We start from the raw sequence: 25127 nt of genomic DNA, 5'->3' as shown, positions 1-25127 counted from the left end.
AGAGTTTTTGTATAGATTACACTGGATTTCCTATGTAAATTATCATGTCTTCAGATACAGTTCTAATTTTTCCTTTCCAGTATGAAGACCTTTTACTCCATGTTTCTTGTCTGATTTCACTATGTCTGGTACAATCTTGAACAGAAGTGCTGAGACTGGTCACTCTTGTTGCTGATTTCACAGGGACAGCAATCATTCCTTCCCCATTATTGGTCAGCTTTTTGATGCTGTAACAATACCTGAGACCCGTTAACTTTATAAAGAAGAGTGGACTATTTAGCTCAAAGTCTTGGATGCTGTAAGTCCAAACCACACAGTACAGGTTCTGTTGAGTTCCGCCTTTTGGCTATGTAACCTTGAGGTGAATGAATGGCAAGGGCAAGAGCACACTTGGAGGAAGGGATTATATCTGGAAACAGGAAGCCAGAGAGTGACACAAGGGTCATGATCAGTTTTGATAACAACTTGCTCTTGTGAGAACTCACTCTAGGAGACCAGTATTCCCTTCCAAGGGCAGCACCCTCTTTCACCTAAGAACGTTGCGTGAGGTCCCTCCTCTTAAAGGTCCCACCTCCCAGTACTGCCACCCTGGAGTTCAAGCCTCCACTACATGAACCTCCCTTTCCCTATGGAAACTGCTCATCTCCATCAGCCTAAATGAGCTCTAAGTGACTCTTAAGATATCAGAGAAGGAAAATGGAAGGAAGGAAAGGGATCTCTAGTTAAGGAAGTCATAACTTTGAGGTATTAACAGGAATGAAAGTTTGCTGAAAGTCATAAGTATAATGAAATATGTTTATTTATATTTAAATATAATAATGTGTAAAGGCTTCTCTTAACCTACTCATATCTCTCAGGCAATAGGTTCATTAACTCATGGGAAACAATTGTCACACATGTATTTGGAGAATGAGTTATAAACTATAAATTTCCTTTTTTACTTTCAGAAGGTCAAAGTTGAAAGAGTTCTTAATAATCAATTAGTCTAACCCTTCACTTCACAGACTAAGAGAAGGGGAAGTTCAAGGTCCCATAAGAAATCAATGGCAGAGGCGGATATGGTGGCGCATGCCTGTAATCCCGGTGACTCAGGAGGCTGAGGCAGGAGGATTGCAAATTCAAAGCCAGCCTCAACAGCTTAGCAAGATCCTAAGCAACTTGTTGAGACCCTGTCTCAAAATAAAAATTAAAAAGGCTGGAGATGTGGCTCAGTGGTTAAGTGTCCCTGGGTTCAATCCCCAATACAAAAAGAAAAAGAAATCAGTGACAAAATTATAGCTAAGTTCTATTGTTATTCTGTCACTCTTTCACTTGGAATATCTAAATAGAAAATTCCCTTCTACCAATATATACTTTTATAAATTTGATGTTTTTAGGGCAGCTTCTACAACATAAAACAAAAACTTGGTTTTGCATTTATGTTTGGTCTCTTGTTTCCAGGGATATCAGAAGTGAATGACATCCCTGTTTCCATCAAGTGAGGTTAATAATATAAATGTCTGAATATGATATTGGTTCTGAGGTACAAATGATTGCCAAAGAAATCCAAAATCCAAAATCCAAAAAGGTGTAGCCTGAGAGGTATCAATACTAATCTATGCTATCTACATTTTTCTTGGAAAGATAAAAAAGCCACTAATTAATATAGAGATGTTGGGGTTTGATGAATGTATATAACATCTGAATGGAAATCAAATTGGGGTTAGGAGGAAGAGAAAGCTATTAGAATAAAAATAAAAAATGATGCATATAGACACCTGTAGAGTTGGCCATGGAATGGTTGATGGGTTGGGTCAACTCATAGAGGGCTTGGTATGTCCCAAAAATACACCCCAAAAGGCCCAGGATGCTGATCATGATGTCCTTTGCAATGGTGGCATAGCTTATGTCCTCAGAGTAAAAGGTGATGATCTCCAGGAGGGGGGGGATGATGAGGGCCAGGGCGCTGCTGCACACAGAGCCCACCAGGGAGATGACCAGGTCCAGGCGGGGGATGAGGATGGCTGAGACACCTGCAGCAAGAAGAAATATTTAGAATCACTAATCGTCCCTGCCAGAAGCACAAAAACAAACCATTACTTTGGAGCACAAGAGCTTCACAGGTGAGTGAGAAGTGGTTTGGAGAGGCGGGCAGGAGCCCCCTGTGGCTTACGTAACATTGTTCAGGTACCACAGCTCCTGACTCCGACCCGTCTTCACTGCTGACACAGATGCCCCTTTTGTATTTTATCTATTGGATTTTTCATACATAATCTTTATTGGAAGATCTACTCTACCACTTAGCTCTTATAACCTCTTCATTATAGAGATGGGGAAATCTAGAGCTTTAAGGGGAACAGGACTTGCTTTAACTCACACAGAGCTGTGAGGAGAATCCTTGGAATGAGCCGAAATTTCTTTCCAGAGGGGAAAAAAAAAACTCTAATTATCAAAATCCAAGATGAAAAAGGAAATATCACCACAGACATTACTGAAATCCAGAGCAGGAACTATTTCTATAAAATCCTGAAGATATGGACAAATGTCTAGAGACATCTGACTTAACCAATATGAACCAGGAGGATATAGAAAACTTAAACAGTTGAATATCAAGTAACAAATTTGAAGCAGCTATCAAAAGCCTTCAAACAAAATGAGGGGAGGGCGCACAGGGGGTGGGGGAAGGGAAAAAAAAACCTTCAAACAAAGAAAACCCCAGGACTGGATGAATTTTCAACCCAGGTCTAAAAGACCCTTAAAAAACTGATAGCAATCCTCCTCCTCAAGTTAATCCATGAAATGGAAAAGGACAAAACACTGCAAAACTCATTCTTGAAGCCAGTACCAAAACCAGACAAAGACACACCAAGAAACAAAACTTCAGACTGATAACCTTGATGAACATAGATGCAAAAATTTTAAATAAAATATTGGCAAGCCACATACAAAAACACATTAAAAAGTTAGTGCACCATAATCAAGCGGGTTTCATCCCAGGAATGCCAACTTGATTCAACATATGCAAATCGATAAAAATAATTCACCACTTAAACAGAATTAAGGACAAGAATCACACGATTATCTTAATAGATGAAGAAAAGCATTTGACAAAGTACAGCAGCCACTCATGTTTAAAACACTGAAAAACTAGGGATAGAAGGAACTTACTTTGACATTGTAAAGAGTATAGACGACAAACCCAATGCCAACATTATTCTGAGTGGAGAAAAACTAAAAACATTTCCTCTAAAAGGTGGAATAAGACAAGGACGCCCATTTTTACCACTCCTATCCAACATAGTCCTTGAAACTCTAGCCAGAGCAAATAGGTGAGAGAAGGAAATTAAAGGGATATGAGTAGGAAAAGAAGAGCTTAAATTATCTCTGCTTGCCAGGGATCTGACCCTATATTCAGTCCAACTCTACCAGAAGATTTACAGAAAAAAACTCTACCAGAAGATTTACAGAACTAGCTCATAAATGAATTCAGCAAAGTAGCAGGATACAAAATCAATATCTTTAAATCAATTATGTTCCTATAGTCCAATGATGAATCTGCTGACAAAGAAATCAGGAAAACTATCCCACTCACAATAGCCTCAAAACAAACAACAAAAACAACTTGAGAATCAATCTAACAAAAAAGACAAAAGACCTCTACAATGAAATCTATAGAACAGTAAAGAACAAAATTGAAGTAGTCCTTAGAAGAATGAAAGACCACCCTTGTTCTTGAAGAGGCAGAATTAATATTGTCAAAACGACCATAGTACCAAAAGCAATATGCAAATTCAATGCAATTTCCATCAAAATTCCAATGACATTCTTCACAGAAATAGAAAGAAAAAAAGTCATGAAATTCATTTGGAAAAACAAGAGGGCCCAGAATAGCCAAATGAATCCTTAGCAAGAGAAGTGAAGCAGGAGCCATCACAATACCAGACTTTGAATTATACTACACAGCTATAGTAACAAAAACAGTATGGTACTGGAACCAAAACAGGCATGAAGACCAATGGAATAGAACAGAGGAACAGAGACAAACCCACATAAATTACAGTTATCTCATACTAGACAGAAGTGCCAGTAACATACAGTAGAGAAAAGATAGCCTTTTCAACACAATGGTGCTGGGAGAACCGAAAATCCATATGTAGTAGAATGAAATTAAACCCTCTCTCTCTTACCCTGCACAAAATTCAACTCAAAGTGAACCAAAGACCTAGGAACTGGACCAGAAACTCTACATCTGCTGAAAGGAAATGTAGGACCAACAATCTAACATGTTGGCTCAGGAACAAACTTCCTTAACAAGATTTCTTAAGTGCAAGAAGTAAAATTAAAAGTCAATAAATGGAATGATATCAAATTACAAAGCTTCTTCACAGCAAAGGAAACAATAAAGAGTGTGAAAAAGAGATCCCACAGAAAGGGAGAAAATCTTTGCTACCTGCCCTTCAGATAGGACATTAATTAATTAATACCAGGATATACAAAGAACTCAAAAAACCTAACACCAGAAAAAAAAAACACGGATAACCAAATCAATAAATGGGCAAAGGAAAGACACGTCTCAAAAGAAAAAATATGGACAGTCAACATTTCAGCAATTAGAGAAATGCAAATTAAAACTACACTGAAATTTCATCTCACTCCAATCAGAATGGCAATTATCAAAAATACAAGCACCAGGCACCAGGCACAGAACCAATTAAAAAAAACCAATTACAAAAAAAAAAAAAAAAAAAAAAAAAAGTCACCACAATGAGATATCTCCTCACACTGGTTAGGGTGGCTATTGTTGAAAAGACAACAGATAGCCAGTGTTGGTGAGGATGTGGAGAAAAGGGAATTCCTGTGTACTGTTGTAAATGAACTTAGTCACTATGGAAATCAGTATCAAGTTGCCTCAGAAGAATTTAAATTAGTTTATAATTATATGAATATAATTATATAAACATATAAATATTTAAAATCCAGCAATCCCCCTTCTTGGCATGTGTGAAGGAATTGCAATCAATATGTCAAAGCAATATCTGCACTGTCCTGTTCATTGCAATGTTTTCAACAGTAACCCTTCCATGGAATAAAGAAAATACTGCATATATACACAGTGGAATACAATTCAATCTTAAAAAGGAAACAGAAAACCCTGTCATTTGTAACAACATGGATGAACCTAGAAGATGTTATGTGAAATGAAACAAGTCAGGCACAGAAAGACACATTACATATTCTCATTAATAAGTGGAATCTAGAAAGTTAGGCTCATAAAAGATAAAGCAAGATGGTGGCTACCAGAGGTTAGGGGGTAGGAGAACTAGGGAGTTGTTTGGCCAAAGGACAGAGGACAAATTGCAGTTAGAAAGGAGGAAAAAATTCAAGAGATCTGCTGAATGACATGGTGATTGTAGCTAATCACAAAGTATTGTATACTTGAACATTGACAAAATAGTACTGTTTAAATATTTTCACTAAAATAATGATAAACATTTGAGCCAATGAATATGTTCATTACCTTAGTTCAGTTATACCACAGTGTGTATATATCAAAATATGTTGTATGTCATAAGCACACATAGATTTTATCAATTTAAAAAATAGAATTCTATAAACAACAACAGAAAATAAAGTCCTTTCTACTTTACTTTGCTGCTTCTCCTGTATATTAAAGAACTTGGCACATAGTAGGTGCTCAATAAGTGCTTGACTCTTATCCAGACTTCTAATCCAACTGTACCAACTACATCATAGGACTTCTGTCTAGAAGCAAGGACTGATTAACAAAGAAAGATGGTTCTGTTGCTCTACAAATCTCAACCACTTGTTTTCCCATTTGTAAAAGGATTAGGGTTGTTAGGCAGAACAGAAAACATGAAGACAGAATTAGCTTTCCTTTTTCCCTCTTCTTCTATAAACATTATTAAATCTCCATCTCTTATACACATAATAAATGTATATCATGGGTTTGCCAACAGGGTCCAATGTTGATTATATTCAATTGAGGAAATATGCAATTTATGTGATTTAATTTCATATAGCTATATAATTTATCTATGAACAAATTAGAGAAAAATTGTTTTGGAAAGCACCTAAGCTTGCTGGATATTTCTTTTTCCTGGTGCTGGAGATGGAACCCAGGGCCTTGCATGTGCTAGGCAAGCACTCTACCACTGAGCTACACTTCCAGACTCAGTTTGCTGAACCTTTAAGAAAACATCACCTCTTTCTGAAATTGCTCCAGTATATTGGGCATAAGAGAGACTCATAGGATCTCGCAGTTGGGGGTCCCATCCCTTTATGGTATGGTCCGTGTAAGCTGTGTACCAGTGGAGGTACAGAGGAACATCAGCATCTTTCCCCGGGAGAGCTCATAATGAGGGGGCAGAGAGATGTGTCCAAAGACAGCTACGCTGCCAGGTGGACAGTAGCAATGCCACAAGAGGCTCAGCTCTGGTCACAGTCGCCCACTGCTCAGAACCCTCCCAGGACTCCCTGTTGCCAAAACTCCTCAGCCCAGATTGAAAGAGCTATGAGTTTAGGAGCGTCCTTCCATATGTTTGAACCTAATCTGATTTTGCCCCACTGCCTTTAGTTCTCCAGTGGACCACAGGTCAGTACAGACCTCAGGCTTGTGCATAGCCTGCTCCCTCTACGTGGCATATTCTACCCTCATCCATCTATCTCCTACCTCTCTCTTAGGTCTTAGCCAGCATGTCCTCCACTGGAGAGGGCTGACCCCCTGACCTGCTCAGGATGTGGTGCAGGATCCTGTTAAGTATACAGGGTGTCTTCTACTTAGTTTTGACTGTCATGTGGGTACTTCATCATGTGCCATCTTAACATTCATCACAAAGTGCTGCCATTTTTTCCTTGCAGATATTCACAGTTCATCTTGTAAGACCCATGAGAGTCAGAGCCACATCTTCATTATTCTTTACGATGGTGAGGATGATGATGATATGATGATGATGACGAGTGGTATGGGGTATTGAACCCAGGGCTTTGCATAAGCTGAGCTAAATCCCCAGTCCCATTATTCATGATTGTGTCCCTACTGTCCAGCACAATGTCAGACATGTAGGAGGTGCTCAACAAGCAATTGTTGAATGAATGTATGAATGAATGAATGATGATGGACTAATAAAGGAGGAAAAAGTGGTCATTTGGTATTTGCTAGAAGCAAGACTTGTCATTAGAAGACCAACTGTCTCTATCTACACTTTCCCTGATTCAGGTGGCCTGAACTCCATCTTTCTCTTCAACTCACACTCTTGTGATTGGGAGCAATCTCAGAACAACACATACCCAGGTTTCTGATGTCTGGATACAGACTGGACACTCTTGACACCTCAAGCCAAGCAAGAGCACTGTCTCTCCTCTTAGAAGTCTAGTTATTTAAAGCTATGACCAGGTAGCATGTGCCTCTGCTGGACACAGGGAGGCACACAGTTTCTCCTGACCCTGTATGGAGCCTTGATTGCCTCTGCTTTAAGATCTGGCTTCTGGAGGCTTTAAGACTAAACTTGCTCTCTCCCTTGTACTGTGATCCCAGAGGTGTTGGAGGACAAATCCCTGGTCTTTGCTTCTCAGGGAAATAGTCTCCAGCTCTTTTGCTCATTCCTCATGGGGCATTTTTCTGATCCTCTTTCTCTGGACATGCTCCACCATATTTCCTAAACACCCACAACAGCACCTAATGTGAATGAATGGGTGAATGAACAAAGATAAAGGAGAGAGGGAGGAGAAAAGAGGGCATCCCAGATGATCCCAAAGTCTTTAACAAATCAGTCTTTTGGGGTTTCCCCTATAATTAAATGTACCTTTATGAAAGGGGACTTAACTTTAATTTCTGGTAGGAAGAAATATGTCACAATGGAAGCAGACTTTAGTGCCTACCACCTGTAATCAAGTCCCAGCTCTGTAGAGTTGTATGATGTGGCCTGTTATGTCATTTCTCTGGGCATGGCTCCCTCGATTGGTTATACTGCTAGGCTGGCAGTGTTAGGTAATGCTGGCACAGTGCCAGGCACATAGGAGAGTGGTTGAATGATTGATACTTCTTTCCCTATAAAATCAGCATATACTTTCCATAGGTAGGCAGTAGAGATTACGGAAACATTTACTATGTGATCATTCTTTGAAACCCATTTTTCAGGCACAAAAGTTGAGACCCAGGGAGATTAAATATCTTTCCCTAGGTCACAAAGAAAGCAAGTGGCAGAGCCAGTGATGATGGGGTAGGCACCCAAGTGGCTCCTTGCCTTAGTTTTGGACAAAGAGTACCTTTCCTCCTACTCACAGGTCAGACAGACCAAGGCTGTGCGGACAGACAGGTCTACAAACAGGGCCCAGCTCTCTGACACCTGGGAGATGGCGAATGGGATGATGATCTCAGCTGGCACATGGAACTGGAGGGCGTAGGTGAAGAAGATGCCAACGGAGTACAGCAGCTTGACCGACTGGTACAACCTACAGACAGATCATCAAGAGGATATGAAATGCAGTTTGGCCCCCAGGAAAGGGCAGTTTAGGATTCATTCACTGTTCAGAAACTGGTACCTGTCGGTGAGTTAGAAATCATTGTAACAGTCAGGACCACCTGGCAAACTCATTAAAAGTGCACATTTCTGCAGATTGAGTCAACAAACCCACGACCCAGGAATCTATGACCCTCTCCTTTTAATTATTTAAAAGGTAGTCTGCAATTGGAGAATATCATGCTAAGTGAGATAAGCCAATCTCAAAAAACCAAAGGACAAATGATCTCACTGATAAGCAGATGATGACACATAATGGGGGGTGGGAGGGTGGCAAGAATGGAGGAAGGAGGGACTGTATAGAGGGAAAAGAGGGGTGGGAGGGGTGGGGGGGAAGGGAAAAAATAACAGAATGAATCAAACAACATTGCCCTATGTAATTTATGATTACACAAATGGTATGCCTTTACTCCATGTACAAATAGAGAAACAACGTGTATCCCATTTGTTTACAATAAAAAAAAGAAAGAATTCAAGCCAAAACACACACACACACACACACACACACACACACTAAAAAGGTAGTCTGCAAAGACTAAAATTCAAGTACAACAGTCCCACAGTGAAAAGCACCCCTGCTCTTGATTCCCAGTCTCCACTTCCCCTTTCCTTAGGCAACCATTCAGAGTTGTCTTGTGCTCCCCAGAAACAATCTGTGTATATATGACCTTACACGGCATGTGGGTCCTCACACACACCCACATGTAAACATGCTACATACATGCACGGTAGCATTTCTCTGCATGCAGTGGATCTCCTTATTTTATCATTATCAAATATTTCTTGGAGTTGCCCCCTGTCAATACACATAGATCAGGCCCTTCCATTTAACAACAGTTTGGCACTCTGATCACATAGATACAATACTTTTTAAAACTAGTCACAAATTAATAAATATTCAGATTATTCTTTTGAGAATCATAGTCTTTCGCCAATAATGCTGCAAACAAAATACCCTTGTTTGCTTATCTATGTGCACATAACATATAACTCCAGCGGTCAGGATGATAGGTAAGTGTGTATGGGATCTTAAATTTTGACAGGTATTGCCCTCCTGCACACTTGTCCTATTGTGTGAAATTCCCTGCTCATCCAAAGCGTGTGTAGTTCATGCCAGTCTATGCCATTGTGTGTGTGTTTTCTAAACTGGCATTTCTATTATGATGTTTTTTTGAGCATCATTTCAAATGTAAGCTGGTCGTAACTTATTTGCTTGTGAACTGTTGGCTTATACCCTTTTCCCATCTTTTTGTGAGTTGTAGATGTTTCTCTTATGGGAGAGGGAAATGTGTTTAAGGCTCCCCGGATCAACCAAGTTCACATCAGCAGGCACAGAGCCTTGGTAGAGCTCAAAGCCTGTGTTTAGCTGCCTCAGAAGGAAAGGGTCCTGCCTACCTGGTTATTAGAATTTCTTCCTTCTTTTCCCCCATTATTGGGGATTGAACCTGGGGCCTCACACATAACAGTCAAGGGCTCTAACACTGAGCTACACGCCTGGCCCTTTAAAAATTAAAAAAAAAAATTTATCCAGGTATTACTAAGTTACCCAGGCTGGTTCCAAATTAATGATCCTTCTGTCTCAGTCTCCCAAATACAGGATATCTTACATAAAGTAAGGCACAATGTCAAAGAAATCCCACATTGAATTTCTCATCTAGTCATTGTCACCTCACAGTGCGGTTAGTGGGCAGGTGACCTTTTCCTCGGTTTACAACCCTGGCTTTGTGGGAAATTGGTGCCCCATCACCCTGCGTACCTCAGAGAGACTGAGGCTGTGGGGCACAGCAATGACAAGAGCTAACACCCCACAAGGGCTTACTACGTGAGAAACATTTTATGTATCAAACCAACTAATGCTCATACTCACCCTGTGAGGGAGTGTGGTAGCCATTCATGGTACTCACCAAAGACTTCCAGGTACATCCTTGCCTCCTCAGAGTACACAGGGTGGGGCGGTGTGAGCAGGAAAGACACCTGCCATTCCAGGTGGAGCTTTGCCAGCTTGGTGCCCCGTGGATGATTCCCTGTCCTCTCTGCCATGGCAACCAGCAACACTTTGTAGAGTGGCTGTCCCATCAGCATGAGCCTCAGCCATCCCATAATATACATGCAGCTTGAGCATGCAATTTTAAAGTGTTTGTGTGTTCAGCCATTGAGATCATTACTGGAGCAGAGCTTGCTCTATCCTGACTGATACAAACAGGCATAAGTATGATCCTCATTTTACAAAGGATGGAAACGGGGCTTGGAAGATCAAGTAGCTTGCCCAAGGTCACATAAGAACCAGGATGCAAGTCCCATTAGTTAGCTTTAGAAAATGTGCTCCTAAACACTGGCTGTCTTGACTGCTTGGTAACTACATGTTTAATACTGCCATTAAAATAACAGTTAACACGGAATGCATGCATACCACGGATCAGCCGCCAGAATATTTCTGGGATGAATGAATGATTAAATACAAGAACTCCAGACCAAGTTCCAACTGGGACACAGCAATGGCAGTGTGTTCTATATTTCAAACTGGGCGTCTGAGTAGCAGTCCGTCTGTAGGACTTCGATCATTACTTTGAGTTCTACTTTTTGTTGTTCTGGTTTTTTTTCTTCAACATTCCCAGATCATTTCTGTTCTAGGGTCTTTGCACTTTAGGATCAGACAGATTGGGTTCAAGTTTCAGTTCCTCATAATGTGAGCTGCGAAAATTACTTAGAGCCTCTTCAAATATCAACTTCCTTCTCTATTAAATGGGGTTAATAATAATAACGCTGACTCATAGGGTGTAAATAATTAGATGAGATAGAGCACAGGGCCTAGATCATCAACTTATCTATCATTATACTTAGTAGCAGCATTAACCGTTAATATCTGTTGCTAAAGATAACCCGAGGCAATGCTCATCTCTTGCTAAGGCATAAGATCCCATGCTTCTCCCTACACCTGGGGCCGGCAGGGACGTACCAGCAGTTGGGCAAGTTGAGGGTGATGCTGGCCTGGGTGTCGGACCCAAACTTCATGTAGCCCAGGACCCCCAGGCAGGTATAGAGAAAGATGACAAGGGACATCCCCAGATATAGAACGAGGGGGAAATGCTGTGGATTCTTCATCTGGTTTTTGAGAGGCAAAACCTGGAGGTGAAGAGAGTTTGGAAAACAAAGGGTAGAAAGAGATGTGGTCCATGGCGTAGGTTCAGGCTTCCCCACAAGCACGGCTGTCCTTCTGTGGGTGGGCCCAGTCAGGAAAAGCCCTTTCCAGGTGACCACAGTTTCATTTTTCTCTCCTATTTTCTGTTGCCAGGAATGCCCAATTCTGTCTTTGCTGAATAGGAAATTCTTAGTCTTCAAGACATAGTGTGGTGTGTGGAGCAGAAGGCATCATGGATGCATTGCTATTCTGCACTTTTTCTGAATGCTACTAATTTAGATAGATGGAATTACACCCTAAAGAACACTAGGGCCCATTCACTGACACCCATCAATCTTACCATACCGACGCCTTCAAATGTGAAGATGGCTGTACCAAAGAACAGCAAAAACGTCTTCCAGTTTGCCATTAGGGGCAGGTTGCTTGGATCTGGAATGTCCTGAAAGGAAGTAGGAGGAGGGCATTGGCTTTACCATGGTATAAAAGTCATAACAAACCATGGCCTGATAGAAGTTAGGTCATGCCTGACCTCAAAAGAGATAATCAATGTTAGGAGTACTCATGAGATAGCTAGAGTCCAGTCAATCTTCTTATATTTTAAAAAGATTATTTAGTTAGTTTTATTATGGCAAATTCTCAAAGCAAAATTTACCATTTTAACCATTTTTAAGTGCATAACTCAGTGGCATTAAGTGCATTTACACTGTTGTGTATTCATCACTATTATCTGTCTCCTTTTTCATCAGCCCAAACTGAAACTCTGAATCTATTAAAATAGCAATTCCCCATAAACCCTTCTCCTTGTAACCCACATTCTACTTTGTCTCTATCAATTTGATTATTATGGGTACTTCATATAAGTGGAATCACATAATAGTTGTCTTTTGGTACGTGGCTTCTTTCACTTAGCTCGATGTCTTTGAGGTCCATCTATGTTGTAGCATCTTTCAGAATCTCATTCTTTTTTTAGGACTAACTAATTAATATTCTACCATATATATTTATATAGCACATTTTCTTTGCCCATTCATAGTTCATTAGACATGAATTTTTTCCAACTTTTGGCTGTGGGGAGCCATTTTATCTTTACTGTGGGAAAAGGTAGGACGTGGAGAGAAAAAGGGAATTACCCAGGTCTATTCTGCAAGTTACGGACTCAGCTAAGATAAGGATTCGGGTCTCCTGTGTCTCATCCCTCCACTGCCTCTTCTCATCACTCCTCAGTGCTGTGTGGTCCACTAGCTAGTAGAGCAGCTGTGGTGGATATAGGGGGAATGATTATTTTAATAAATTGTGATGAGTAGAACAATCGCTCCCCAAAGCTATGCAGGAAGCTGTGGATGTCTGATGCCACATGGTAAAGGGAGGATTCGGTTTTCAGATTGAACTAAGGTTGTTGATCATCTGACCTTAACATAAGATTATCCTGGATTTCCGGGTGGGACAACGGTCCTTAAAAGTGGAAATGGGAATCAAAAGAAGAGACAAATGGCAGCATGAGAAAGACTCAGCCTGATGTTGCCAGCTTTGAAGATGGAAGGGGCCATAGGTCAAGTAGATACCAGAAAAGGCTATAGCTTCCAGAAAGGAGTGTAGCTGGCCTTGATTTTAGGCCAGGAGACCTCTGGAGCTGTAAAATAATTTGTGATGTTTTAAGTCCCTAGGTTTGTGGTCATTTGTTATAACAGCAATAGGAAAAGAAGACAACTCCAAAAACTATCAGACTCAAAGAAATGAGTGTAATGGTGGAATTCCAGGACCTGTGATGAGGCCAGACCAAGGGCCCTTGGGGCAAACCGATTGGAGGTAGTGGAAAAATTGCTTCCTGTTTACTGGTTTGTCTATAAACGGAATAAGGATGGTACTTCCAAAATAATAGTATTGTGAAGCTCCAATAAGTTAGATACGTAAAGTGCGTGGCACCAAGTAGATCAAATTCCTTTATCACACATGCATTCCTTGTCACCTACCACTGTTACAATTTTTGTTGGTTATTAATCAGTGTTAATCTCCCTAAGTGAATGTGACTTCTGTGAGAGGAGACACCCTATCTACCTGTTTTTCACTTACCACTGAATCCCCAGGTCCTTGCACAATGCCTGGATCACAGGACCTATGAATTGTTGAATGACCTATTGTTATTCAATGTGACCATGCTGGTGTTGAGGAGAACCAGGATGCTGATAATGATGATGATTAGCTTTTAGAGCTTGTGGAGCAGAAATGTTCCCAGATATCACTTGGGCAGGGGTTGCTCAGAGCAGGGAATGAAACTTTCTCACTGTCACCTGCCCATCATGACAATATCCCTTCCCAAGTGTCTCAGAGGCCCTAGGCCCTGATGCCCTTCCTCCACGGTTTCAGGCACAGACCTGGATGATATACTCAAAGATCAGAATCATGCTCCCCAGGGTGGTGATGTTGGCCATTGTGGAGAAGACAGACAGCACCTTGAGGTTCCGGATAAACACCAACATGATCAGGAAGGGCAGGATTGTCAGCATGTAGATACGAATGTCCAGGATGGGGGTCAGCACCAGGAACTTCCTGGGCTGGCAGGTGTTGGAGGTGACATGGACTTCTTCCACTATCTGAAAGAGAATGTAGCGGAAGGCATGGCAGTTGAAGACAAAACACAGGATGCTCAGCTCCAGGGCAATTTCAGAAAATCAACAGACAACATTTTAGTATAATACGTTCCAGATATTACATAGAACCTACTCATAATAATAATATATACAGTAAAATATATATATAATAAAATATACACGTGAAAAATACATGACACAGTTAAACTGGAATTTCAGATAAGTAGTGATATATATATATATTTATATATAAATTATATAAATTTATATATAAATTATTTGCATAATTTGCAAATTATTTGACTATATGTTCATACATAAATATATAAGTATGTATTTATGAAATATATAATATAATGTGTATTTTCATGTATATATACATATATGCATATGTGTGTGTATATATATATATATATATATATACATAAATATATATAAAATGCATTCTAGTTCAACTGAGTGTCATGTATTTTGAATCTGTTAATGTGAACCAGGAACCACTAGAGTCATTAAGCCTCAAGGTTGGAGGTTACTTTTGTCAGGTAGCCCAACCTCTTCTTCCCCATCAAATGATTATCTTTCATACAGCCAAGGAAAGATAATTCATCACACAAGCACATCCTCTTTAACCTTAGAGAGCCCTACAAGTCAGAAAGCTCTGGATGTTGAGCAAAGCCTATCTGCCCGCATAGTCCATCTATAATACTGGTCACAGTTCTTTCTGGCTATTAGGTATGCTTTCTCTATTTTGTAAGAGGAGGCTGTGATTGGCATGTAATGTGTCTTAGGCAGACAACGACAGGAAGTTAGCCACTGATTTTCCTTCTTTTCAGTTAGTCAACTTCTACATGACAACCTGAGATGGTACCTAATGTAAATTTTACCAATGCTTTTCAGGCTAAAAGTTTTAAAAAGTTGCTTTGGCTTCTTTACCATCCTTTTAGAATGTGATTCCCAGGACTAAAAAAATTTTCAGTCATGATCTAATCTGGGAGTGGATGAAGCTGTCTCCTCCCATGACTTAAATACTATGCTTCAGCAAATGTAGCCCTTAGCAGTAGAAGGTCTGCTTTTCTCTCCTTTTGCCCAGAAGAGGCCTCTTCACCTGTTGTAAGTTGTCTGCCATGAACATAAAATAAACACTGCAGAAGCCCAGCTGAGTGATGATCAGTAAGAAGCTTACAGTGTACCTGGGAAAGAAAAAGAGGGAGATAGAATGAGAAAACAAACATTCAAGTTATTATTTATTTACTTTGGTACTGGAGGTTGAACCCAGGAGTGTTCTACCACTGAGCCACATCCCCAGCCCTTTTTTTAGTTTTTATTTTGATACAGGGTCTCACTAAGTTGCTTAGGGCCTCACTAAGTTGCTGAGGCTGGTTTGGAACTTGCAGTCCTCTTGCCTCAGCCATCTGAGCCACTGAATTACAGGCGTGCACCCCTGTGCTTGGCCTAAAGTATTTTTAAAGTGTGTTTTTTTTTTTATAATTCTTTTGATCGATTTAGATTTTTTCCAATTTTTCTTCTTTTGAAAATTTCAAGTCCTGGGGAATAGTTCATATAATAGTATAATTAACATCCATATATTTGTTAAATATATAAATTGTTAAGTTTTGGCCCCAAATCTTTTCATATGTGTACATATTCATCTTCACTCAGGTACACACACACACACACACACACACACACACACGCACACACACACGCGCGCACGCACACCCACAGATTTTTTTCAGAATCATTTGAAAGTCATTTGCAGATGTCATAACATTTTGACCCTAAGTATCTCAGTATATTTTCTTAGGACTGATACCCTGAAAATGAATTTTAATATCTTCAAATACATAGTCCCTATTTTAGATATCACAATTCTCTTCAAAATATCTTTTATAACTGTTGTGTTTTTTATTTTTATCTTTTTCATAGTGCTGGGGATCAAACCCAGGGCCTTGCACATGCTAGGCAATTGCTCTACCACTGAGCTATTTCCCTGGCCCTATACATTGCATTTTATTGAACTCAGTTTGTAAAATTGCTATATTCTTCTTGTCCTGTTTTTATTTTCTCCTGCAGCTGTTCATTTTTTGGTTGCTTAATATCAGATCATTTGTCCTGTAGTAGATCTGTTTTCAAGACTTGGCTGACAACTTCCTCTTGACATCATTTATCTTGTTTATCTATCCCTGTGCTTCCTGTACACTGATATCAGTTACTTGATGAGATGAAGCTCCTTAATTTATTTTTCTGGCAAGAATGTACAGTGATTGAATATGGTGGCACATGCCTGTAATCCTAGCCACTCTGGAGGCTGAGGCAGGAGGATCGCAAGTTCAAAGCCAATCTCAGCAACTTAACGAAGACCTAAGCAACTCGGTGAGACCCTGTCTCTAAATAAAATACAAAAAGGGGCTGGGGATGTGGCTCAGTGGTCAAATGCCCCTGATTCACTCCCTAGTACCCTTCCCCCAAAAAAGGAATATACACTGTAGTGCCCTGTACCCCTCACTGTACCCCATTATGAGACACCATGTGTGATTGTCCCATGTCCACTGAGCTGTGAGGATGGTGCACTCAATAGTTAGAGTAGATGGCATCTGTGCCTTCTTCTTTTACAAAGTTTCCCACTAACTTTTCACTAAATGGCTTGAGCATCCATTAGTGATTATCTACACAGAATGAACGGTTTTAATCAAGTTCTCCAGGTATCTCCTACTACACTAAAATTACAAATCATTGGTTTAACTAATATTTTCCCAAATGTTTCCAACTCCTTCTCGATCACTGGATTTCCAAAGAAAGGGTACATGGAAGCTAGGTGAGTGGCAGCTAGATGTTCTGGATTCTAGTCTTTGATCTGCCACTAACTTCCTGTGTGAACCTGAGCAACTTTATTGCCCTCTCTGAGCAACCTTATTCTCTCTATCAATAGGTATGAATCTAGTGATCTCTAAGGGCCATGCTTGCCCTAAATATCATTGACAGTGTCATCAAAAATTGATCATGACCTACCTTCTCTGAAAATTAGACTATTTGGGGGAGGAGACCTCCTGGGATGGTGGCAGCCACAATATTTATCCCACTACTTCCCAAAGGACTTTGCTGGAAAAGGTTACAGTGTGAGGTTCTTGGTCATGTCCCTGCTCTGCCATTATTGATGAATGTGCCTTTGAATTTAGCTCTATGAGCCTTGGTCAGCTCATTTTTCCAGGACCCTGTCTACCTCACAAGGTTGTTGAGATGATCAGAAACATTTAGTGAAAAGTCAGTAGGAAACTTTGTAAAAGAAGAAGGCACAGATGCCATTTACTCTAACTATTGAGTTTTAACTTTTTATCAAGCAAGGGGACAACCTAAATTCACCATTAGGGGAATGATCAAATAAAACTATGGTCTACATCCACACTTGGGAGCCCTAAAAAAAATCACTAGGGGATCTACATGTCCCAATGAAAAAAAATTAGAGATATATTATTAGAACAAAAGCAAATTTCCAAAAATGATTCTAAGTAATGTGCAATAAAATATTAAATTAATAATATATGTCCATTCACATACATATATTGATGTACATGTAGAGAAAGAAAAAGTCAAAGGGACTGTTTACTAACTAGACATCAGTGGCTACCTCTTGAGTAAAGAGTAGGGTAGGGAATGGGGCTAATAAAGATACTCTCTATTGACAGTTTTCCAAAAGAACATATTCTTTTCTTTTCTTTTCTTTTGGTACCAGGGATTAAACGCAGGGGTGCTTAACCACTGAGCCACATCCCTAGCTTTTTTTTATGTTTATTTTGAGAGAGGGTCTCACTAAATTGCTTAGGGCCTTGCTTAGTTGCTGAGGCTGGCCTTGAACTTGTGATGCTTCTGCCTCAGTCTCCCATGTCACAGGTGTGTGCCACCATGATTGACTAAGAATATATTCACTTAAAACTTTAAAGCAGAAATAAAGAATAAAGACTTGAGGCTTATCATGCTTGTCATTGTCACAATTACTTCTACATCCATGACTACTACCTTCCCCACACCGAATGGGACCTCAGCCAGGGGTTGGGGCAGGTTTCCAGGCTGTACATTGTGGCCTCTCCATAGTTCACAAAGGTCGTTTGCAGTCTAGGAGGAAAGGACAATGTGTAACTTAGAACGTTTCTGTTGGAGTTGTGATTTACTCCTGCAGTGGGTAATTATGGTGTATTTGTAGGTCAGCATAGAGTGTTCTGTTAATGTTCTCATAGTTGTATATTACACACAACTTTCGGGAGTTTTCTTTGTATCCTTTTTTTCTTTTTGCTGTTATCTTTAAGAACAGACATTTAAGTGGATCTCATTGGATTTGTTTTTTTTGAATAAATAGTAGTTGTGCATTGATTTAGGTCTGCCAGGCAGGAGGGAGGGCACATGGTCAGGGGGCAGAGATGGAGGCGGCAGAGTAGGTGTGGCCAACCAGGGATGCTGTCTTTTCTGGGTTTTTCTCAGCCTTCTCATTGCCTACATGGACCAGATCCCATGCATAGGTGATCCTCAGGCTCCTGCCCAGCACCCTGTAGGATGTGAGATCCAGGTTCCAGCATATCTCTTTTCCCTGTCCCTTTTCCTTTCTAAGGGTGGGACAGGACATGATTTAGGACTGTCCTGGTCCTGGACAGGAGCAGGTGGGAGCAGCATCAGGTTGCTGAGCTCATGGATACTCAATGTGAATTTCAGAACTGCTAGATCAGAGATAGGCTCCAGACTTGATAGGAAACCGGGGTTTAAATGCAATTGCCTTATGAACTGGAGACCTTAAGCAACTCTCTTCAGATTTCTGGGCCTCAGTTTTTCCACATGCAGACTGTTTTGAGCAGGAGACAGTGAGAGATGGATATTGGGATGTATTGGAAACACACTTTTGTTATTATCCATTGTTAATATTATTATTTTTCATATTGCTCACTGAGATTGGCATTCATGCATAAATGGGGTCAGATTGCAGAGGACTGGCATATATGAGAGTCTGAAGGTTGCAAATTCCACAGTGATATGGTAGGTGACCCAAGATAAAAGAACAGGGAGTAGAGGGGTCAGTGGCTAAATAGCAAGCACACATTTGGTTCTCAACAGGGTCGACTGGGACTCTGCTCCAGAGAATAAAAAAGGCCCAGAAGTGCCAGATTATCTGATTATCAAGAAGAATCGTTAAAAACTATGCATTTTATGACTAACTAGGTTTTTACTTTTATTGACTTATCTTTACAGAGGTTCACCTGGAACAAATTACCCTGACAAGGCATTAGTACTGGGGTGGGGAAATTAAAAGGAACAGAAGGCTGTCCACATATCTTGCCCCTACGTGATTGTCTTTGAGTGCCTTAGCCTCTTTTATCACTTTTGATGTTTCCTGGTAAGGGGATTTAAGCTTAGAGGGGTGCAGGAAACTGGCTGAGTCTTCCAGCCGGCTAGCAGCAGAGCAGGGTCTGCTCAAGAGTCTCTTCTTGGGATTCTTTCCCACTACCTCCACCACTTCCATTGGATCTAGAGCAGCATGGGCCCTGGAGAAATGGCCTAATTTACTGGTTCAATGGTAAAAGGAAACTCGAAATTACGATGGAAGGGGTCTGCTGCTGGGGTGAGAGAGGAGCAGGACCCACCTCTGAGAGAGGTGGTGAGCACAGTTCAGCAGGATGACCATGCAGTGCACTGTGAGGATCCCGATGGCCAGCAGGCTGATGGGCCCGACCTGGAGGGAGAGGAGAGGCCCAGGGCCTGATCAGTGAACTGACCACGCCCACACCCTGACCCTCCCGCGGTTGGGCACTAGGGTTCCTCACAGAATAATGCTCTTGCGGAGGTGAGAGACAGTGCATGGATATCCTTGTCCCCCATGCTGTGCTTTGAATGCCCTTGCTGGGGTCGTTGCAAAGTGGCTGCTCTGTCTCTGCTAGGATTCTACCTGTGCCACAGATCTCCGGACTCCCCACACAACACATGCCTTTCTCATCTGCCTCCAGTATTGCCCTCCTGTATTCTCTCATGGTGCTTCTAACGTTTTACACAGCCTCACCCTCACCTCCCCTAAGACACTTGAAGACCAAATTTCCTTTTGTGACTGGGTTCCCTTCCTCTAGTAGAGTTTATCAGCAAGGGCCCTATTGACATTTGGGGCAGATGAGTCTTTGTTTTAAGGAGCTGTCCTGTGCATGGAAGGATATTGAGCAGCATCCCCAAGCCTCTACCCATTAGGTGTCAGTGACGGTTACAGGTTGTAACAACCAAAAATGTCTAGAAGTGACAGATTGATGCACAAAATATCCCCATTTAAGAATCACTGTTCTAATGTGTCTAATTTGTCAAAACTGCTTTTAAGAAGAGAGGTCAGTTATGCACCATAAACTTCCAGATGTGAACAGAAGGGCATAGAGTAATGAAGGACTCTCTCACCTCCTTTGTTCTGCATACTCCTGCCTTTATTGAAGTGCCCTGAGATAACATAATCTGTCACAAAGAAACAAATGAGGGATAAAGAACATGACTAGACTCCAGGAGAATGTAGCCTAGATGTGGCAGAGACTTTCTTGTCTTGTTTACTTTTGTATTCCTGGGGCCTAAGAATACACATAGCAGGTTCTCAAGAAACGTTTCTCAACTGGATCCTGGTCAGAAGTTCTCAGGGAGAGATGGAGAATAAAGAAATTATCTAATTCCTCTTAGTAGGCAAAACTTGAATGTATAAAAGAGTCATCTTAAAAAGCATATACCACACTGGCAAGAACAGTTCTGTGGTCCTACTACTCTTCTGTCGATGATGGAGAACCCAGAGGATTCTAAAGGGAAGAGACAGTTCAATCTCTGGGTTGGAACCCCTACATATCAGAAGTCATGTGAGAAAGTAAGGGTCTCTCTAGACTTTGTTAGACATAAGGCCACTTACCAGGCCTGGACAGAAGGAAAATCTCCCTGAAACTAAATGGAAATTATATATTTGGTATCAATTCAATTCAATGTACACTAATGTGGGCTTCCTGTGTGACAGTCTCTGCAGCAGGTGCTGAGAGAAGGTCTAAAGTGAAATCAGACAGTTCTTGCCCTCAGAGCCTTCAATGAGGTGCAGGAGATAGGTATATTAAAAAAAAAATATATATATATATATATATACACACACACACACATATGTTGCACCCCCATAAGTACTTTAAGAACTCCAGGTGAGGAAGATACAAGTTGTAGAAGGACAGGAGGTGAAGCAGCATCAATATTCATGATGTAACATTAATATTCATGAGGGAAGAATGAATATTCATAGGAAAGAGGGCAGTTTTAGAAAGGAGGCAAATTTCCAAAGACAGAAGCAAGAGATCAGGGAACAGCCTGGCGCAGGGCAGTGTGGGCTTCGAAGGAGGCACCCTTGTCCTCATGGCCGAGCCACTTTCTCTTACACCATCAAATGGTTTGAAACAGAAGTCACGCGCTCAGATGCCTGTAGGGCCCTGGCTGCTGGTGTAATGTAGTCCTGGGGACTGGGGAGGAAGTGGCAAAGTGCAGTAAGAATGAATGTGGTGGGGCCTTATGAACAGTGTCCCTTCCCCTCCAGGGATGCTCAGCTCAGTCCCAGGAGATTGATAGGTGCATTTCCTATCATAGAGGGCACCCCCAGATCGCCCACTGATCAACTGTACAAAGGCCTTAGAGAAGCATTGCCCCTTTGCCCCATGGACCAACCAGTTCACAGCCCAAAGATGTCTCTTACCAGTAAGCCAGCATTTTTTATAGCCAGGGGAAGCCCCAGGAGTCCAGTGCCAACATTGCATTTCAACAGGTGGACCAAGGTTTGCAACAGCCTGTGGGGCAAAAGGAGGGAGACAAGAAGAGGCTGTCAGGGTGAGGGAAGGGCGGCCCAGCTCAGCCTCTGCCCAGCATTTCCGGAGTGCCAGTTGAGAAAAGGACAAAAGGAGATTATGGGCTCCCACGCAACCCACAGTTCGGTGGAGTCTCAGATCCAGGGCTGGTGCTAGGTCAGGTGACTCAACAACTATTTAACACACACTAGGCTTTAAAGGAAAAACTGAAGCAAAATTGCTGTCATTCTGTAGAACATTCTAGTGTTAGTTTGTTCATTCATTTATGCAATGATTTCTTTCAAGATTTATTCACTCACATGATATTTATGGAGATCTACTACACATCTAGCACCTAGACCGATGAGAAGAATTAATAATAACTGCCTCAATTTGCAGAATATTTGTTGGCACCAGGTCACTTTTAACTTCCTTACTAGAAAAAAACATAATTATTCCCTACCATAGATGGAGTGCTTACTAATTCTAGTTCACTCCTTCATCCATTGAATCAACCAATATTCATGGTGAAAATAAAATGAAATTTATAGATATATTCATATACATGTATGTACATGTATACATACACATGTGTGTATATATATGTGTGTATGCATATATATGTCTCCATGGATTATGATATAATACATGCTATGTCTTGGAGGTGGATAATTTTTTGTGTGTGGTGCTGGGAATCAAACTCAGAGCCTTGCACTTGCTAGGCAAGCTCTCAACCACTGAGCTACATTCCCAGTACAGATGTGGATAAACTTCAATAGCAATTGCTTCTGTGTCTACAGAGTATTTACCAGGTGCCCGGCAAGGTGCCAGGGTTCTAGATGTTCTTCGCGTCTGTGCTCGTGGTTCTTGCCCAGGCAGCTCCAATCCTGATGTAGATTGAAGTGGACGGGTGGGAACAGGTCCATGAGAACAGAATCAAAACAGGTATTGGCTATTATAGCTCATGGCTATTAGATAATAGCCTGATTGGCAATGAACATCTTAGAGAAAAATTCCATGTGTCTGAGTTTGGGTAGTAAAAGTGGGACAAATATACTGTAAGATCTAGGGGGCAGGGTACAGATGGCAGGGGTTTTGAGGAGAGGAAAGCAACCTTGAAGTGTGGAAGAAACAAAAAGCATTCAGCCTAAGACAGGAAAGTGTTGCTGGAACCCAGCAGCTCATGGTGGGAATGGCTGATCTATCTGGATTCTTTTGCAAAGGCTGGAAAGTTGGAGTGGTCCCCAGAGTCATGCAGGTCAACTTTCTTGGATTCTACAGATTTTCTCTTTCACCTACATGCCTCCTGTTCAAGGAGCATGAGGGGATTAAGGAGGGAAAGGTAGGAGGATGTGGTCCAGAGCTGCCAAAGCAGCACTTGCACGAAGACCTGGAAGTGGGGTGTGGCCACTTACGATAGAGCATTGTCTTCCCCAGCAGAAGAGGCGTTTTCTGGGGTGATGCTGCTGCTGCTGCTGCTCTTCGAGGGGGACTTAGACCCATCATCCAAGTTCAGCTCATTGGTATAGTCCTTTCCAAGCAGCAATGTCTTCATCATGGTGGGCGGGTGGCAGAGGGTTAGGAGTCTAGTCCTGCAGCAGTCTTGAATAAGCCTCTGCTGGTTTTTTCTCTGGAGAAGCCATAGCTACAGACCTGAGATGCTGGCTTCCAGTTCCCAAGGGTGCCTGGCCCTTGCTGAAGATTGAGAGTGTGAGGCAGCAGTCGCGACAGGAGAAGCTGATGTTGGTGCAGCCCCACCTGGCTCTTGGAAGGTTTACCCCTTGCAGTTGCTTGGATACCTGCCAGGAATCTTGCCTGGGCTTTTGGCCTCTCCCAGTGTAGCCCTCACGGCTATAGGGCAAAGTGAACAAGGTGACCGGGAGGAAAAAGGTACCATTTGACTGGAGGTTCTGGTGTCTGGATGTGGACCCAGACTCAGTGCACAGCTCTCTGGCAAGGAAGAAACCAGAGCTACCTCACAATGGAGGCTGCCTGGCCAATAAGCTGCTGCAGAATCCCAGGATGCAGGGGTGATCCTGTATAGCATCATCTAGTACCACCTTCCTGGTAAAAATGAAGAGTGGCTTATAAGGTCCAGTCAAATGACACTTGCTCAGAATTTCTGTGCTGGAGTAGTGAATGAACTTCCACCTGTCTGGAAGGAAGTGTAAGTCAACCTTTAAAAAGTTATCTATGCTAAAAATATATATTGAACACCTGATATATACTAGGAAGTGGTAGAAAACCTTCAACAGTCTCTTCACCTGGAACTTCCCATCTTCTGAGACTAGAGGGAGACAGTTAATAAATAGAAAATCATGTCAAGAATATGTTAGCTGGTAATAAGTCCTAGAGAGAAAAATGATGCAGAAAAGATAAATGAGGTGTATGGGGAGCCCTAGGGGGTGAGTTGCGATTTTAGACTGGGTAGTGGTAGGATTCAAATCTTGGGTCCCCCAGAAACTTGTGTCTCAGCCTGGTCCCCAGCTGATGGTTCTGTCGGGAGCTAGTGGAGCCTTTTTTTTTTTTTTTTTTTTTTTGCGGTGCTGGGGATTGAACCCAGGGCCTTACACTCGCAAGGCAAGCACTCTACTAACTGAGCTATCTCCCCAGCCCCTAGTGGAGCCTTTAAGAGGTTGGACCTCGTGAAAGGAAATGAGGTCAAGAGGGCACCCTTTAAAGAGAGGGTGTGACTCCCCCTGCCTTTCTGCCCAGAGGAGAGCAGATTTGCTGTACCACGTGTTCTTACCATGGGCCCAAAATGTGTGCCTCACCACAGTCCCAAAGTACAGGGCCAACTAACCATGGACCTCTGAAACTGTGAGCAAAAATGAAATCTTTCCTCTTTTTAGGTTGATTATCTCAGGAATTTTTTTCACAGCCATGAAATGCTAACACAGAAAAACGGGCACTGAGGTGCATGGTTGTTACTGTGACAATACCTGACAATATGGTTCAGAAGCCTTTGGAAATGGTTTGGAGAAGTCTGGGATAGTTTGGAGAAGCAGACTAGAGAAAGCTTAGACTGTTATATACGGAGCTTAATAGGCGATTCTGGTGGAAGCACACCAGA

The 25127-nt window shown here is 41.6% G+C and overlaps 1 protein-coding gene across 1 annotated transcript; it reads right to left on the bottom strand.

Annotated features, from left to right (window-relative positions):
* Positions 1–281: 281 nt before the first annotated feature.
* Positions 282–19926, bottom strand: SLC36A3 (solute carrier family 36 member 3; the record flags this gene model as incomplete). The annotated part of the gene is made up of 9 exons (XM_079145110.1): positions 19871–19926; positions 18261–18356; positions 15352–15436; positions 14031–14249; positions 11999–12097; positions 11476–11642; positions 8282–8451; positions 1758–2012; positions 282–409 (listed from the first exon to the last, which is right to left on the bottom strand). The coding sequence occupies exons 1-9, from the start codon at positions 19909–19911 to the stop codon at positions 282–284; spliced, it is 1260 nt and encodes a 419-aa protein (XP_079001236.1). The 5' UTR covers positions 19912–19926.
* Between the last annotated feature and the right edge of the window lie 5201 nt (positions 19927–25127).

The sequence above is a fragment of the Sciurus vulgaris genome (genome assembly GCF_902686455.1).
Source record: "Sciurus vulgaris genome assembly, chromosome: 6".
Classification (NCBI taxonomy): domain Eukaryota; kingdom Metazoa; phylum Chordata; class Mammalia; order Rodentia; family Sciuridae; genus Sciurus; species Sciurus vulgaris.
Note: the sequence above shows the minus strand (reverse complement) of the source record. Positions and strands in the feature narration are given on the sequence as shown.